Source organism: Arvicola amphibius, chromosome 1, assembly GCF_903992535.2.
Source record: "Arvicola amphibius chromosome 1, mArvAmp1.2, whole genome shotgun sequence".
NCBI lineage: Eukaryota > Metazoa > Chordata > Mammalia > Rodentia > Cricetidae > Arvicola > Arvicola amphibius.
The window spans coordinates 177576532-177595331 of NC_052047.1; the positions used below are offsets into that span (position 1 = coordinate 177576532).

At 43.4% G+C, this 18800-nt stretch overlaps 1 protein-coding gene across 1 annotated transcript in view; it reads right to left on the reverse strand.

Moving 5' to 3' along the window:
• Cpeb3 (cytoplasmic polyadenylation element binding protein 3) overlaps nt 1-9968 on the reverse strand; it is a 152442-nt gene extending 142474 nt beyond the window's left edge. Inside the window, 3 exon segments of the mRNA XM_038340024.2 lie at nt 5870-6604; nt 6606-6931; nt 9839-9968. Of these exon segments, the coding sequence (XP_038195952.1) occupies nt 5870-6604; nt 6606-6931; nt 9839-9962 (1185 nt within the window). The 5' untranslated portion in view covers nt 9963-9968.
• Between the last annotated feature and the right edge of the window lie 8832 nt (nt 9969-18800).

The window sequence follows — 18800 nt, forward strand, 5'->3', positions numbered from 1 at the left end:
CAAGAAAACCAATCAAGTTTATTGGAATAAGAAAGCTTATGTGGTTTAGAAAGCCATACTGAAAGCAGTGATTGCTTTTACAAAATAAACCACATAAGGTTACTGTGACAGTGGGAAATGACAAAGTGATGTAGCACTGCAAACAAAAATGAACTTTTCTTGCTTGTCAGAAGTGCTTGAGGCTGAGACAGAAGTGTCCTAGGCAGCCCAGGCTATAAAAGCAAGTCTGGGGCCAGCCTGAACTATAAGAGACCCTATCTCAGAAATATACAACAAAAACAAAAGGACACATAAAAAATATTGTTGGAGGTGGGTGGTGGTAGCACACGCCTTTAATCCCAGCACTCGGGAGGCAGAGGCAGGCAGATCTCTGAGTTCGAGACCAGCCTGGTCTACAAGAGCTAGTTCCAGGACAGGCTCTAAAACCACAGTGAAACCCTGTCTCGAAAAACAAAAACAACAATAATAACAACTAAAAACCCAAAAACAAAAAACAAAAATTAAAGAGCCTTACTTGGTGGTTCATATTTTATAACCCAAACACTCTAGAGGCTGAGGCAAAGAATCTCTGAATTTAAGGCCAACCTGAGCTATAAAGCAGAATTTAGGATAGCCTGGATTACAGAATCCATCTCTATTTCAAAAAAAAAGTAATAATTAAGAACTGAAAAATAGTGTCAAGGGGTTAAGAGCATATACTGTTCTTGCAGAGGACCTGAGTTTTATTTCTTGCAGCTAGGAGTGGGGCAACTCACAGATACCTGCAACTACAATTCCAGCGGATCCAGCAGCAGCATCTGGCCCCTGTGGACACCAACTGTACTGTTCTTGTACATGTACACACACACACACACACACACACACACAATTAAAAATAAAATCTTAAAAAAAATAGGTATTTTATGAAATAAACTTCTCAATTTAGGCCAGGTATGGAGATGCAGCCTGTAATCTAAACCCTAAGGAAGCAGGAAAATAGCAACTTCCAGGCCAACCCTGGTTAATCAGGTGAGACTATCTCCAAATAACAACAACTCAAAAATCCAGGCCCTCCTTTAACTTCTGCATTTGGAAGGCAAAGAGATCAGGTGACCTTTGTGAGCTCCAGGCCAGCCAAGGCCACATAGTAAAACCCTGCCACAAAAAACAAAACACAAAGAAAACCTTCTCAATTTAAAGAAACAAAATATATCCAGTCCCCTAGAAAAAAATGATTTAAATAAATACACAAACATGAAAATTTTGTTCATTGATACCTTGATTTGTAAACATTTGACATAGGGTTAGAGAAGTGGCTCAGTGGTTAAGAGCACTGGTTGCTATTCCAAAAGACTTGGGTTCAATTTCCAGCACCCACAGGATGACTCAACCATCTGTTACTCCAGGATTTTGCCAGACAGTGGGTGGGGGATGCCTTTAAACCTCAGTCTTTGGGTGACACAGACGGATTTCTGAGTTCAAGGGCCAGCCTACAAAGTAAATTCCAGGAACAGCCAGAGCTACACAGAGAAACCCTTTCTTAAAAAGGCATAATAATAATAATAATAATAATAATAATAATAATGAAGAAGGAAGAGAAGAGGAGGAGGAGGGAGGAGGAGGAGAGGAGGAGGAGGAGGAGAGGAGAAGAGAAGAAGAAGAAGAAGAATGAAGAAGACGCAAGAAGAAGAAAAGAAGAAAGAAAGAAAGAAAGAAAGAAAGAAAGAAAGAAAGAAAGAAAGTGTTTTTGCCAGGCATGTGGGTACAGAACCTGTAAGCCCAGCACTGGGGCACAGGAGACAGACGCAGGCAGACCTCTATGAGTTCAAGACCAGCCTAGGCTACATAGTGAATTCCAGGACAGTCGGAATATCAATGTAGAGAGACCCTGTCCCAAAAACAAACCAGATTTTTCACAATGTTGGCCAAGGCATCTTCCTGCCTCAACCTCTTGACAGCATACAGGTGTGCACCACTCAGTCCAACTACTCTCAAGACAATGTTACTTCAAAACTCTAAAGGTCCAGCTGGAGAAGGGCAGCAGGTAAGAGCACTTACTACTCTTTGAGGACCCAGGTTCAATTCCCAGCACCCACATCTGAAGGTTACTGGTGCATCTCTATGGCTAACTAGTAACTAGCCCTGCCCTCTGATCTTCAAGCAAGCTTTGTTAGAATACAAACAAGATTTCACCACAAGCTACTGAGCAGAAGTCTAGCTTTAGGGAATCAGAATGCCCTCTTCTAGCTTTGGCAGGTACCAGACACATACATATAACTAAAAATTAAATAAAAACCTTAAAGAACCATTTTAAATAAGAAGTAGAAATGAGACAGAGTAAATAAAATTTCTCTTGAGGTCAAAATAGTTTAATTTTAGTCAAATGATCATTTTTTGCCCATTCAGTAGGCATTTTGCTCTTACTAGCAGCACAATGGTTTGTTGAGAAATACTGGCAATTCTCACATACTACTACTCAGTATCAGGGACTGGGGAGGGGAATATGCGTGTGTGCGCGCACACACACACACATACATGCAGACACCAGAGGTCAATGTCTATGGATCACACTAGTGTCTGAGACAGGCCCTCTCACTGAACCTGCAGCTCACTGACCAGCAAGCCTTAGGAGACCCAGCTCTAGGATTGCAGGCATGGGCCAGAACACCCAGGTTTTTTGTTTATTTTATGTGCACTCGTGTTTTGCCTGCATGCATATCTGTGTAAGGATGTCAAATCTTGGAGTTACAGACAGTTGTGAGCTGCCATGTGGGTACTGGGAAATGAACCTGGATCTTCTGAAAGAGCAGTCAGTGCTCTTAACCGCCGAGCCATCTCTCCAGTCCTAACACCCAGTTTTTTGTTGTTTGTTTGGATTTTCTGTAGCTTTGGAGCCTGTTCTGTAACTCACTCTTATACCAGGCTGGCCTCGAACTCACAGAGATCCGCCTGCCTCAGCCTCCCGAGTGCTAGGATTAAAAGGGTGAGCCGCCACCACCTGGCAACACCCAGTTTTTTTGCAGATGCTTCAGAACAAAATTCAAGTCCCCATAATGCTGTCATGACAAGCACTTTACCAGAGCCATATCTCCGGCCCCTCCACAATTGGTGAAATTTTGGATTATATTTCTTTCCAACCCCCCTACCCAAGACTTTTGTTGTTTTTCAAGCCAGGGTCTATCTGTCCTTGGACTGTCCAGAACAGTCCTTGGTTGTCCTAGAACTCAAACAGGCTGGCCTGGAACTGAGAGATCTTCAGAGTGCTGCGATCAAAGTTATTTGCTAACATAAGGCCCAATCCCCTTTTAAGGTGCTAATTAGTAAAGATTGATCATATTCAATAGCCAGATATGACGTCACATAACTGTAATCTCATGTGCCTGGGAGGCAGAGGTCAAAGGACCACTTGAGCCAGGAGTTCAGTACCACTCTGGGCAATGTAAAAAGGCCTCATGTCTCAAACTAAATAAGGAAAAATAATTTTTGCCCGGCAATCTTGACTACTTCCAATATCCAGGAGGATAACTATCTGTTTGTGTTTGTATTTAGATTAAATAAACTCCTGAGAACTCAAGACAAGAATTTATGGGAGGGGGGAGGAGGAGGGAAGGAGATGGAAATTTTTAAATATTAAAAAAAAATAATAATAAACCATGAGGAAAAAAAAAAAGAAATAACTTAAAGGAAAAAAAAAAAAGAAAGAATTTATGGGAGACTGAAAACCTGTCAATCGGTTTAATCCCAGAATCCACATAAAGGTGAAGGAGAGAATGGACTCCGCGAGGTTCTCTGACCTCCACATATAGACCAGGCGTGTAAGCTCCAGTGCACTTGCTCTCTCACACTGCAAGCGCACAATTATTTTAAACACTGAATATGAATCTATATAATCTTCTTATGTGGGTTTGGATAGGAAGCCTCAGAATAAAACGAGGAGCTGTCAAGGCAGATGGCCCTCCTTCCCAGTGCCAACTACAGCATCTCCTTCCTGTCCTACTCACCTTTCTCAATCTGCAGAACGAATGCCATCGCAAAGCATCTCCGTTTATTAAAATATGCGTTAGGATGGAAAGAAATAAGCTAGGAGTGTGGTGGAGAAGTCTGTAAGCTAGCACCCGGAAGGTGGAAGCAGGAGGACTGGGAGCTCAAGGTCGTCCTCAGCAAACAGCACATTCTGAGGCCAAGCTACGGAAGAGCCTGTTGAAAAACTAAAATTGTACCTTAACATTGGAATCTACCATTCCTGCAAGACCCTTTGAAATCCCGGGAGAAGCTGGCTCAAGGAGCCTCTCCTTAGGACTAAGAGTGTAGCTCCACAGGGAGTGTGCTCAACATGAGCAAGACCGGGCACCAGCCTGAGCTCCACCCAGAGAGAGCCCCAAACCCAAACAACAAAACTCCTAAACACAACCTAAAGGTTTCACAGACCTCCTTGAATGTCGAGAACCAAAATTCTCACTCTAGCCTTCAGATATGCTTTCAATGCTCCCATTTCCTTCGACATGATAGGACCCACCCTGAACACCTGAAAAGTAAAGACTAGCAAACGGAAGGCCCCAGCTGTACCAGACTCTCCCTGTCTATCTGGCTAGACAGGCTATCATCTGTCAGCAGGGGTCAAAGGATTCCTTCTCTTTTCTTGAGACAAGATCATATAAGTAACCCAGGCTGAGCTGGAATTCTTAATCCTATAGCCAGGCCTTGGTGCTGAACTACAAGCTTTCACCACCACGCCCAGATTTTCTCTCACAACAGAGCCTAAAAGCTTATGGACAAACCAATTCCCAGGTGCCCACTAAGTGCCTACTAGAGAGCAAAGGCTCCCAATGAACGTATACTCTCAGTACCCCCATCTGATCCAAACTGTCCAGGACCCTGCCTACTGCTGTGGCTTCAGACTATGTGAGAAAGCAACAGAAACAAGGGCACTTTCTCCATTCAATATTTCTGTCAGGAGCACTTCCTGGATTTTGCATTGGCATTTAATACCAAGGCACAAGACTCATTTTTCATTAAAGTTGCAAGACTTTCACTTTGCCCAGTTTCAAATGGTGTAATTGATCTGCACTGTCTTCTTAAATAACCCAACTGGTGAAGGACACTGCAGCTTTAAATATTTCAGTGCTAGCTAGCAAATAGACTCCATTGCAATATGGCTCTGAAGGTCGTGTCCTATTGTCTTTCCTGGAAAAAACGAAAAACCCTAAATCCTTCTTTTAAGTAACATGGGAATAATTTCCCCTAGAATTTCCACTCTTCTGCTTCAGTCCCTTATAGGGTGTTTATTGGAATCTCACACTCATAATTTTCCTGGCAGGGGCAATATGCTGATTATTAGTGATTCCAGCGTCTTAGTGAGACATAAACACATGTGTTCGCATTAGCTTAGTTGAGCATATGCAACTATCTGAAATAGCACCACTCAAAGGCTGCTAACCGCTTTAAGAGTATACAAGCCAGGGTGGTTTGGGCGTGGATGGCTTTCCGGCACCTTGAGCCTGGGATTGCGTAACGTGAAAATGTGTAGCTACTTAAAATGATAGGAATCTCAGCCTACTCCTCCTGGGACCACTCCCGCACCTGGCTTTATACACTTGCGGCTTCATTTATCAAAGAGGGCCAAAATAAGAAGCACAGGCACAGTGAAGGAGGAAATGAACTGGAAGGGGAAAAAGGCCCTTTTCTACCCGCAAGCAGTCACAATGTTCCCCCAACCTCACACCCCACCCCCACCCAGAGTGAGTGGAATAGTCCCAGTGAACCAGAAGGTTTGAGGGGAGCTGCAATTCACCGTCCCTTCTAAATAACGGCGGGTGGATCGATTAAGAGAACCCGGGAAGAGGGGAGAAACAGGCGGGAGCAAGGTGTGTGCAAGAGCACAGGGCATTACCTGAAAAGGCAACAGATTGTTACCATTATCGGTTCGGAAAGCGTTATCCTCCATCCAGGATTTGGAGGTGAGCGGGGCCGCACGAGGGAACTTGGGTGGCGCGATCACATTGCTGGAGAAGGGCTTTTTGAGCGGCGAGATGGGGTTAAGCGGGGAGGGTACCCCTACACCCACGCCCACGCCCACGCCAACAGCGCGGCGAGGGTCCCGGCCGGCCTGTAGGCCACCCCACGGGTTGGACGGGGCACTCCAGGCAGCGTTCACGCTCTGGTGCGTGTTCCAGCTGGACGAGGCCGAGGAGGCGGCGGCCGCGGCAGCAGCGGCCGCAGCGGCCGAGGATGAGGACGGCTTGCTGGTCATGATGGGTTGGTGGCCGTAGGCGGCGGCGCTCCTCTGCGCATAGGGCGCCTGGCTGGGGCTGGCGGGCGAGCGGCGTTGCTGCGAGGGCTGCGCCTGCGGGGGCTGCGCTGGCTGCGGCGGCTGCGGCGCGGGCGGCGGCGGCTGCTGGTGGTGCTGGGTCTGTGCCAGGCCGATCTGTGGGGAGAAGGTGCCTCCGAAGACCGGGTTGACGTGGTGCGGGAAGTTTTGGAAGAGCATGGTCCCGTTGACCGGGGTGATCCCTTGGAAGAAGCTGTCCTCCACCGCGTTCGTCGTGCCCGTGGACCAGGTGCTGCCAAAGGACGGCGACAGCGACGCTCCCGGCGCCGCGGGCTCCTGCGGCGGTGGCGGCGGCTGCTGAGGGGGGCTGATGGAAACTCAAGCCCGGCAGGAGCGGCGACTCCATCTGCATTTTGTCGGGGCCGTTGGGGGCTGGCGGGGCCGAGGCGGGGCTGAGGGCCGGCACTGCGCTACTGTCTTCGGGCTTGGGGGTCTCTGAGGAGAGGGGCGTGGACGGGGCTTCGGCTGCGCCGGGCTCGGGCTGGAGCTGTTGCTGTTGCTGCTGCTGCTGCTGCTGCTGCCGCTGCTGCTGCTGCTGCTGCTGCTGCTGCTGCTGCTGCTGCTGAGACTGGGGCTGGGTTTTGCTTTTGTCCATCAGTAAATCATCCTGCATGGTTTGCGCAGCTGAAACGGGAAGAAAGAGAGATGCGTTATTGTCAGTGTGATCATGAATACCCTCACTAAGGCGGGCGGGTGTTTTACTTGCGAAAATCCAGTGCCACCGCCACTAGCCAATTGCAATGCAAATCCATAATCTCGCATTTAGAAGAGCAGGTCGGGCTGGGGGAGGGGGAGTAGGAAGGCTCGAGCAAGGTCTCTTAAAAACACTGTGAGAGTGTCTTCACCCTTTCTGACGTCTCGGTCCCTTTTCTGTATTAGTGAGAGATGTGCTTATAAGACAGAAAGACAGCAATTTCGCCACGTCTCTTTCCCCTTCACCGGAACTCAGAGCGTTCACCCTGCGATGAGAAACTGATTCTGGTTCCTGTTTTTTCCCAAGCACCACCCTCCCCCAGTTATTTGCATACGTCAATAAATAGTGCTGCGTCCTTCAGCAAGGTTAAAAAGACGTGGTACACGACCCTCTCTTTCCCCTTCCCCAGCTGAAGCACTTAAAAAAAAGAAAGAAAAAGAAACAAGAAAAAGACAGCCCTCTTGATTAGCAAACTGCCTTCTTGCCGCGGATAATTGTTTCACTTGGCTGCAGCGAACCACGAGAGAGGAAATCTTAGGCATTTGTTGGAAGAACTCAGCTGCACAATCATTCTCTGGTCTCTTAGTAGCGGCAGCTACTCCATTTTGTTAGGAGACGTTTTAATATAAAAGAAAATCCAGTTTTTAAAAAGAGGAAAATCGCCGGGCGTGGTGGCGCAGGCTTGTAATCCTAGTACTCTGGAGGTAGAGCCAGGAGGATCAAACATTCAAGGTCAGCCTTGAATACTTAGTTCGAGTCCAGCCTAGTATAAATGAAACCTGAAAAAGAGAGAGAGAGAAAAGGAAAGAAAGAAGAAAGAGGAAAAGAAAGAAAACCTACTGAAACGTTTAGACGTGTTTGCTTCTTATTACTCTAAGGATTGTGGTTTTTCTGCTTATTCTCCAATTTTCTCGTCTCCAATTCTGCCGCCCAAGAGATTTCCTGGCTTCTTGGCGTTTCAGGTCTCAACGGGAGCCTGAGAAATTCTCTGCAGAGTGGAGAAATGCTTCTGGTTGGATTTGAGGTCAGAGGGAGGGAGGTGGGGAGGGAGGAGAAGGGGGGGAGTCTGTGAGATGGAGTGGGGGCGGGACTTTAAAATGCATCTGAGATTTAAGTAGACAGTCAAGATAATTCTGGGGTTGCCAGATTTTCATTTTTGAATCCTCCTGCTGCTGCCTCTGTCACAAGACTGGCAAATTTAGAATCCATTCTTTTATCACTAGTATTAACAGTGAAAGACTATGGTTTGAGGACCCCGAATTACCATATGCTAGCAACTGTTAAAAATAGAGAGTACAAAGTCCCAAATTCTCATACATTGTAATTATAGTACATTACCCTCACTGCTTCATTTAGCCATATAAGGAGTGTATGGTATTTTCCACTTCACATAGAAGAGCTATGTTCACCTCTGCCATACAACCTGTTTTCTTACTCAAGGATGAAAACAGTAATCACTCAAAACCAAAAGATTTCCATGTGTGTAGTTATCACTGAATTAGCTTGTCTCAGAATATGTTAATTGCTTTAAATATCTGAATATTACAGGGCTGAGACCTTGAAAACAAATATTTTGAAATGTTAAAGGTGCTATGACCAAACATATAATTTTTAGATGACTCCATACAATTGCAACAAAGTTATTAATATATTTAATACAGTTAATTAAATCATATACTGGAGAAGCATCTTTCATGGGACATTTGTAAAAAGGCATTCAGATACACACAACAGCTCTGCCTTTGGACTATTGAACAACTCTTAAAATGGAGGTATCATCTCTCAACTATTACACAAAGGATATCAGACAAGTTGGATTAACTGTTCTGTTTTATTAAAACTATCATTAAAATGCTTAACAGATCACATCTTTCATTTCAAAGTTTCATGTACAAAGAATATAGTAGACTTAGGGAACCATTTCACTTCTCAATCACCGTACTTGCCTTCTTACTCCCTGCCTCTTCCCCTCCCCTGGGAAAAAAGCCCAGCCCAGTATAATATAACATGCACCAGGGATTACCGATTGCCTGCTACTATCAATAAAGCTTGCTTTAGATTGCTTTTATGTTCCTCAGTTTCCTCTATGTAAAACAATGGCTTTGATTAGTATTATAAATAGAGCACAGAGGACAGTGAACCTCGGACTCAGACAGCACAAAGTTCCATCACTGTCAAAGAGGATGGTCACAGATGCTCACACTTCCTTCTTACAGTGCTGCAGTAGACCATTATACTTCTGGAATTTGAGTGTTTTGGTGAGCGAGAATTTTCTTTACAATGGCTATATCATCATGGCTGAAATACGTATTGGATTATATTTAGTATAGCTTTTCTTACTGTTTGTATTCAATGCTTTTTGTTAATGCCTTTAGCTTAAACTGCATGCTCTTGATGGGAAAAAATGCTGTACTTTACCCCTTACCCCCAAGCCAAAAAGTAACCTAGACTCAGAATATTTTATGATGGCTTTCATTAATAGTACTACTACCTCATCAAATTCTCAATGTTATAAGAAAACACTCCTTTTTTCAATGCTCTTTTATAATAATACAAATTTTGCTTTCTGTATAAATTTACTGTCAAGGTCAAGACCCACCTTTTAATAAATAAGATCTTTTTTAAAAAGCTAACTTGGTGATTAAGATAAAATTTACAAAGTCAATATGAAGTATCCTTAAATAACTGCCTGTATAATTTGACTTGGAGGTTTTTTTGCTTATATATAGCAAAGTCTGAGAAATAGATGCCTGCTTCCCCTCCCCCACCACACACAATAGATCGGCTTTTACATGCAACAACCCAATTTCAAGTAATGAATTCATAGCAGCAGTTACCTGTAAGTGTCCAGTTTTTAAAGAGCGATAATATTGAAAAATGAACAGTATTTATTTCTTCTTTCGGGTTGATTATGTGACCGCTCTGGAAAAGCACTTTGACAACTGTAAGAAGAGTGGGCATGCGCACACAGAGGACTGTGGGGGCTGAAGTCCTTCACAAGGTACTCTGCCGGGCTTCAGCACGTTCAGCCAGGAAAGGAGGAAACCTCGTAAATACAAATTCCAAGGGGGAGAGGTTGTGCCCGGATTACATTATAGCCTCCTAACCAATCTAGACCAGGAGTTGTTGAAATAAAAGAAGGAAAAATAAACTGGGTTGTCAACTTGATTTAGGAAGCAAGGCTAAAAGAGAAAGTAGATTGTAGGACACCGAATAAATAGATCCAGCAGAGCTACCTTAAATGGAATTATGACGGTAATGGCTGGATAGCCAGCAATAGGAACCCTACTAGAAAGAAAGAGATTAGGGTGTGGAATAAAAAAATAGGCGGAGAACTACAGGAGAATGGTAAACACTTAAAGCCCCCACCCCCAGTTGCTTTGTTCTGTTTTAAGACACAAGAGACAAGGTTTCCCTACACAGCCCAGGCTAACCTGGATCCTCTGACCTCCCCCAAGAGCTGGGGTTAGAGATATGTACTACCACACCCGCTGAAAGAAAACCCTCTTAACACAGAATTTTAAAAGTCCCTTAATACTAAACGTGTTACTGACCTTGAAGGTAAAAATAGGTTTTAATCAAAAATGTTTGACATTTTATCTACCAGAACTGACTGCCTGAGACAGGATCTCCCTGTGTACCCCCTGGATAACTTGGGACTGCTATGTAGATCAAGCAGGCTTCAAAATTGCACCAATCTTCTTGTCTTTGCTTCTCCAGTGCTGGAATTAGAGGCTTGTGCCACCACACCCAACTCAGGATTTCTCTGTATTTGACTTTTTACCAGATGAGAAAAGCCCACCTCATAACCTGAGCGTTAGAGAGGCTGAGGCAACAGAATGGCCATGAGCTCTCAAACAGCCTGGGCTGTACACAAACCCAAAGCGGGCTGGAGAGATAGCTTATTATAAGAACCTGAGTTAGATCCCCAGAACCCATTAAAAAAAGAAAACAACCTAGGCATAGCAGCATTGCACCCTTATAAACCCAAAGCTGGAGGATGGGGGGAAACAGGTAGGTTCCTAATAGGCAAGTCTAGTCCCAAGTTCAGAGATAGTCTTAAAAAAAAAAAAAAAGCAGGGAGGTTGCAAGGGTGGATGGATATGAAGGGACTGGGAGATGGATGGAATCAGGATGCATGAAACCTATAAAGAGTCGATTAAAATGTCTATGGCCATATCACCATGACCTCGACATATCTCTTCTGATCTAAGCAGAATGGATGGGAGACTGCCTGAAATAACTAGACACTTGAGGCTCTTGGCCTCCCCATCTTTCTATTGCCCGCACCCATCTCCACCCCAGGAAAAAAACAGCAAACTATTGCTGAGGAAGGGCACCTGAGTTTGACTTCGGGCTCCCACTTGCACTTAGTCACACATGCACACACCCACACACACAAACACACATAAATATATACACTCATGCAAAGAATTTTATCCATATGTTTTGAGTCAACTCGCCGTATTTTTACCTGAAAGTCTACCTTGCATTATTGATATAGTGATCAAATAAAATTAAACTCTTTCAGTGAAAAATAGTGTTTGATAAGATATTAATTGGTAAATAACTTAAAACCTTAAGAGTATAACTATTGAACAATGACTTCTTTGTTCAAGATATATATACAGTTTCTACTTAGGGGGAATTGTAGAGGGAGATATTTGGTTGTTTTCAAACAGGTGGTCATTTAATTTAGCCCAGGCTACCCTTGAACTTGCTACGTAGCTGAACTCCTGGTGCCTTCTGTCTCTACCTCCCAAGTAGTGGGACTACAGGTGCTACCACAGCCTTGTTTTTATTAGTAAACTTGGTATGTGATTGTCCCTATTTTAACATAATGATTTCAGGCTGAATCTCACAGCCTATTAACATCAACTGTCATTATGTATAGCTCCTGAAAGCAATAGCTCAAGAGCTAAGTTTGCTTGCGTAGGCAGAGGATAATATTTCTTGTGGAATCTGGTTCCATGCCATTCACCCATGGGGTTCAGAGTAAATGTCAGTTGATGACTGTGCTGATTGAACTTAGATCTGAAAACGCTAAGCAGCATTTACAACTCTCAATTCTGTTTCCCTTTCTTACAAATCAGAAGTAAAGTTGATCAGAAACTACCAATTTGCATCTTTTAGCAGTCTTTGTTCCTAGCTATTTTTTTCTTTTGTCCTTCCTTTTGTCTTTTTGTTTGTTGTTTTGGTGAATTTCTTGTTTTGTTTTGTTTTGTTTGAGACAGGGTCTAACTATGTTGCCCTGGCTGGCCTAGAAATTGCTATGACCAAACTGGCCACAAACTCACAGAGATCCACCTGCCTCTGGCTCTCAAGTGCTGAGATCAAAAGTATGGGCATCATGCCCAGTTTGGTTTGGTTTTGAGACAAGGTCTGAACAGGCCTGCAACTAGCCTTTTAACCAAAGCTTATTTTGAACTTCTGGTCCTCTTTTTTTTTCCTGTCCCTCCCACATGCTGAGATTACAGGGGTGTACCACCACATCCAGTTTATACAGTGCCAGGGTTACGGGGTGTACCACCACATCCAGTTTATACAGTGCCAGGGTTACGGGGTGTACCACCACATCTAGTTTATACAGTGCTGGGGTTACGGGGTGTACGACCGCATCCAGTTTATACACTGCCGGGGTTACAGGGATGTACCACCACATCTAGTTTATGCAGTGCTGGGATGAGCTCAGAGCTTCGTGCATGCTATGAAGGCACTGTTTCAACTAAACGACATCCTTAAGCTCTATGTCCAGTTATTTCTAAGGGGGGAAAACTCTTAACAATTTAGGTAGAAGTTATATATAGAGGTTATGTGCCTGCAATCCCAACACTTTAGAGCTGAGACAGGAGGATTCACACTAGCTCCAGTCTTGGAGACTTTGCTGCCTAGTCCAGTACCTACCCCCCAAAAAGGATTTTTACCCATTTTGTTTTGTTTATTATTCATGTGCATGTTTGAAATGGTTTACCTGAACATTTATTAATCCAGCTGACCCTAAGTACAGGTCTACTGGTAATTCAAAGGCTAGAAAAAGATAAACTTTGGTCTTGACCCTTGGTGGTGATAATGAGCACTACCCATACTTCCTGGAAACTTACTGTACTTAGAAGTGAGCCACTAATATCTGCTCTACTTTCCTAAAATGAGATTTCAGACCTAAAAAGAAAATAGCTCAAACAAAAATACCAAGAGTACATATCAGGCAAACATAGGAGAGCCCTCAACAACAACAAAGGCTCTCTGTTGCAGTATTGGTTTGTAGTGTATGTGTGGTATTCCTGTCTGCATGTGTGAGCACACATGAAAAAGTCAGAGCGTGATGCCGTTTTTGTTTGTTTGGGTTTCTTAATTAACTTTTTATTTTATGTGCATTGGTATTTTACCTGCCTGTATGTCTATATGAGGCTATCAGATCTTGGAGTTACAGACAATTGTTAGCTGCTATGTGGGTGCTGAGAACTGAACCCAGGTTCTCTGGAAGAGTGGTCAGTGTCATCGTTGTCTCCCTCCCCCCCAACGCCCCCCCCCCGCCCCATGGGGTTTCTGTGTGTAGCTTTGGAGCCTGTTGGTCTTGAACTCACAGAGATCCACCTGCCTCTGTCCCTGAGTGCTGGGATTAAAGGTGTGCGCCACCACCTCCTGGACCAGTCAGTGCTCTTAACCAATGTGCTATCTCTCCAGCCAAGTTGTTTTTTGTTTTGTTGTTGCTCTCCACTTTATATAGAGGCAGAGTCTCTAGCCTCACATTTGAACCTAAGATGGCTGATTCTACTAGTCTAACTAGCATGCTTGGTCTAAGACCCCATCTCTGTCTCCTAAACTCTAGAAGCACAGGCAGAATCACCACCTTCCTGCACCTCATTTTGTGTTTAACCAAAATTGCCAAATACATTTTTGAAACAGGAACTCTGTTGCCCAGTCTGGCCTTGAACATAAATCCACCTGCCTCTGCCTCCTAGGCATGAGCCACCACACCCAGCCATGTATTCCTTTTGGGGATAATCTTTCATTACTAGCACCTCTAGAATACTGCTTATAAACACAGATAGCATGTAGGTTTTCCATACATACACCTTTTATTTTTCTTTCTTTTGAGATGTCTATGTTGTTCAGGTTAGTCTCATACTTATAGGCTCAAGTAATCCTGCTGCCTCAGCTTCTCAAGTATCTAACAACAGCATTGGCAATAGATTAGTGAACACAGCTGCCTTCCAAGTATTAAAGACAGGTATATACCACCTTTCCTAGCTCAATATATAACATATAAATGGATGAATGAGTGGATTTACCAATAAATAATGTCTTTTTATTATCTGAAGCACCCAAGATTCCATACCTTATTTAGAAGGACAATTACACTGGGAGTCGGCCACAATCACAAACCTATAATCCCAACACCCAGGAGGTGGAAGCAAGATCAGAAGTTCAAGAAGTTCAAGGTCATGCTTAGCTACATATTAAGTTCTTGGACAGCTTGGGCCACATGAGACCTTGTCCCAAAAAAACAAAAAGGAAGGAAGGAAGGAAGGAAGGAAGGAAGGAAGGAAAAGAGAAAAGAAAAGAAGAGAAAAGAAAAGAAAAGAAAATTGAACAACCAAAACCTATGACACCAATGTGAAAGGGACCACCCAGGAAAGAAAGTGGCCAAGAGGAGAAGGAATAAGATAAGACAGAGTAATAAATAGGGGTGCAAATATAGTCAAAATGCATGATATAAGTGGATTAAATTGGTACAATAAAGCCCATTGTTTTATACAATGAATATATACTATTTTTTTAAGTATTAAAGAAGTTTAGAAACACATCCAGAATTGAGAGTGTTTTTTCAGTGGTGCAGTGTTGGCCTCACACGTGCAAGGTCCTGGAATGGATCCCCAGTACCAAAGGGAAAAAAATCTAGAGGAATATCTTCACAGTATTAAGGTAAACAACAATTGACTCATTTGGGTACTGAAGATTGAATCCATGGCCCACACACATTAAGCACATATTCTGACCACTGAACTACACCTCCAGCCCCATCAAGTCCTTAAAACAAATCACAAAAACACTAACCATAAATAAAAATAACAAACTGGACTAATATGAATATATTTAGTTGGGCAGTGGTAGTGCATGCCTTTAATCCCAGTTCTCAGAAGGCAGAGACAGATCTCTAAATTGGAGGCAAGCATGGTCTACAGAGGGAATTCCAGGACAGTCAGGGCTGTTACACAGAGAAAACTTGTCTGGCAAGGGAGTGGGGAAAACGATTGCCACTGGACCTCTGACCTTTGCTTACAACACCAGGCTGAGGCAGAAGGGAGGCTAGAGGAGGCCCTCGGAGAGGTTGTTAGGTAAACAGGAGTTCCAGAGTTGAGCGAAAGCATTTGATCAGGAAAGGATCATGGCAAGCTCTGTGGACATAGCACTGCCTGGGAAAGGAGTGGGGAGTTAAGGAAACTTTGGAATACTGTACAAAGCAGGTGGAAAATTCCTAATTTTCTAACTCTTCAAAAAACACATCTATTGCCTCTCTTCTCCTATCAATCTGTCCATTTAATTCTTTTGTTGTTGGAGTCTCTCATCCCTTTCTCTTCCAGGTGTCTACTTTTATATGCTCTGATAATAACCCTTTGACTGGAATATATATACTCTTCCATTATGTGTGTTTTTGATCCAATACTAAAAAGTACAGAGATTTTTGTTTGGGTTAGGTGTGCTGTGTGTATTTGTTTTGAGGAAACGCCTATGGGGAACCTGCTATGTAACTGAGTTGTTTGGCCTGTCCTGTTTAACAGCACCACCCCAGTCTCCTCACTCAAGGTTAAGAATCTAGGCCGGGGGGGGGGGGGGGGGGGGGTAAGCAGGATTCTGCTCTTTCTCTTCCCCCTCACTGAGGGAGTCTTAACTGGTCACTAAAACTTGTTTGTTCTGCCTCCTAAATTTCTGCTTGCAGCCCTTCCTCTTCATTTTCACCCAGTATAATTCTGTCTCTTAACTCTCTACAGTAATATAATATATATCTCTCTCATATAGTACCCTCCCAAATGTGACTTCCGTATAAATCTTCCCAGCTTCTGTTCTGTGAGGCGTGCACTGACCACGTGGGCAGAATCGCCCCGTTCCCTGGAGCACAGGGGTACTGGAGGACAGTACTCCCCATGCTTCGCTTGTGTGTCTGTTCTTGGTAAACTAGCTACTGTAGCCTAGGCTCTGTGGCGGTGCTGGACAAGATTTGGTAACTAATCAAAAACAAGGTATAGTTTTTGCCTCATAAAGACTAACAGAATTTTTTCTAAGTTAACATTAGATGAAGAAAAACTCATACCATTACAGGTATTTCAAAACTACTATGTTTAATGAGCACAATACAATGTTTAATATAATTAATCTATCCTTTCTCTTGTTGTAGGATACTTATTTCTAGGATTTTCCAAATCAATTCTTTCCTTGAATCTTTATTTTTAAAAAGTTGTCTTATATCATACTGGCCCTAGAGTCAAGGGCCTTATACATGCTAGGTAAGTGTTCTACTGCTAAGTTATTCCCCTAGTATTCATTTTGAGTCTCAAAAAAAAAAAAAAACTCAAGGTATTAGATATTTTTTATTATTATTTAACTTTATTTCATGTGTGTTGGTGTGAAGATGTCAGATTCCCTGAGACTGGAGTTACATAAAGTTGTGAGCTGCTATGTGGGTGCTGGGAATTGAACCCGGAACCTCTGAAAAAGGAGCCAGTGCTCTTAACTTCTGAGCCATCTCGCCAGCCCCGGTATTAGATATTTTTACATACCGTTTATTCATTAAAAATTCATGAGGACCAAGGGGACAGTTTAATGGTAGAGAACTCCTCTAGTGTGATCAAGGCCCTGAGCTTGATTTCCAGCACCATTTATTTTTATCTTTGTAAATTGTAGAGTCAGAGAGTTGACTTAGCAGGAAAAGTCACTTGTTACCTAGCTTGATAAACCTAAATTCAGTTCCTAAAACTCACTTGATAGGAGAAAACCAACTTCCAGAAATTGTTCTCTGACCTAAATACACTTAACTCACTCACTCACACTCACACACATAAATGCAAAAAAAATCTATAAAAATGTGAAGTTATATCAGCATCTAAATTTTCTCTTAATAAACTGTTACTGTTTTGTTTCTTTTTTTTTTTTTAGATTGTACCAAATGTTAGTTGAGTTCCCCTCATAATGTTCTTTTTCTCTCTCTTTCTTTATTCATTTGTTTTGTTTACTTGAGATGAGTTTCATACAACCCAGGCTGCCCTCAAGCTCCCAAGTCCAGGCTGCCTTTGCATTCTTGGCCTTCCTTGGGTTACAAGGGCGCCACCACACTTAACTGTTTTTTCTAATTGTATGAGTGTTTCCCCACACATATACATGTGTACTACCTGAGTGTCTGGTACCTGAGGATGCCAGAAGAGGGTAATGGATCTCCCAGAACTGGAGTTACAGGTGGCTGTGGGCTACCTGATAGGGTGCTGGGAACTGAACCCTGGTCCTCTCCAGTTAGAGCAAGTGCCCTGAACTCTCTCCCTATAGCCCAGTTTTTCCATTGTCTTATTCTCTTTCTAGAGACTATAAAAACTACAGGAATTATTTTATAAAACAGATAAAGCCAAGTCTGATACATGTGCCTGTAATCTAAGTACTTTAGAGGCTGAGACAGGAGGATTGCTATGAGTTCTAAGCCTGTTGTAGAATGAGACACTTTCTCAAAACCAGACAAATGGGCTGGAAAAATGGCTCAGAGGTTAAGGGTGCATGCTGCTCTTCAAGAGGATCCTAGTTCACATTCTCGACGCTTATATCAGGGAGCTCACAATTGCCTTAAACACCCACTCCCGGGGACGTGACTCTTTTCTGGCCTTTGCAGGCACACATGCACACATTTGTGACATACACTCACATACACATTATATCCAGGCATAGTGGCACAAGTCTGCAATCTCCACATTCAGGAGGTAGAGGCAGAAGGACTGGGAGAAACAAAATCCTCTTCTTTGTTTTCTACTTCATTTTTGAGACAAGCTTTCACTATGTACTTCAGGTGGCCTGGAATTTCCTGTGTAGACCAAGCTAGGCTTCATCTCCTCATCCTCCTGCCTCAGCCTTCTAAATGCTGGGACTGCAGGAGTGTAAAACTGCATCCGTTTGAATTCATTTCATTTGGTCCCTGCACTAAACCTTTGAGGTAAATACTGCTCCTATCTCTAACAGCAGAAGTAAAAGAGGCAACTTGGGTGATTTCTCTATTCAAACTCACACACTATTGCAGAACAAGGACCTCATTTCAGGATGACACCAGCCTTGTCTTTTGTTTAGTGACTCATATAAACAGGTTCCTTTTTCCTCGATCTACACAGCCACAGAAACAGTTTGAGCTTCAAAGGTGTGGAAAGAAGGTAAATGGTTGTTTAGAAACTTCCCTTTCTACTACTGAAGCAAACCTATATGGATGGCCTTTGCCTGAAAACCAGGGGAAGCTTTAGGCAGATTCTACCCATGGGCAAATCTCTGAGTGTCCCAAAATAAGCATGACTGTCTTCCAGAAGATGACTCATCAAAGCCCAGTGCAGTGGCACATCCTGATAATTCCAGAACTAGAGTGCAGGCAGGAGGACCCAGAGTCCAAGGTCATCAGTTCTAGTGAGCCCAGGCCAAACTGGGTCACATGAGACCTGCCTCAAAGTATAAAGACAACTGATTTGTTTTAAAAGATTGAGAGAAAAGCCTAGCCAGACTCGAGGTAATGCTACAATCTCCGCATTAGCAGCCAGCAATTATCAGGTTCTATCCAAT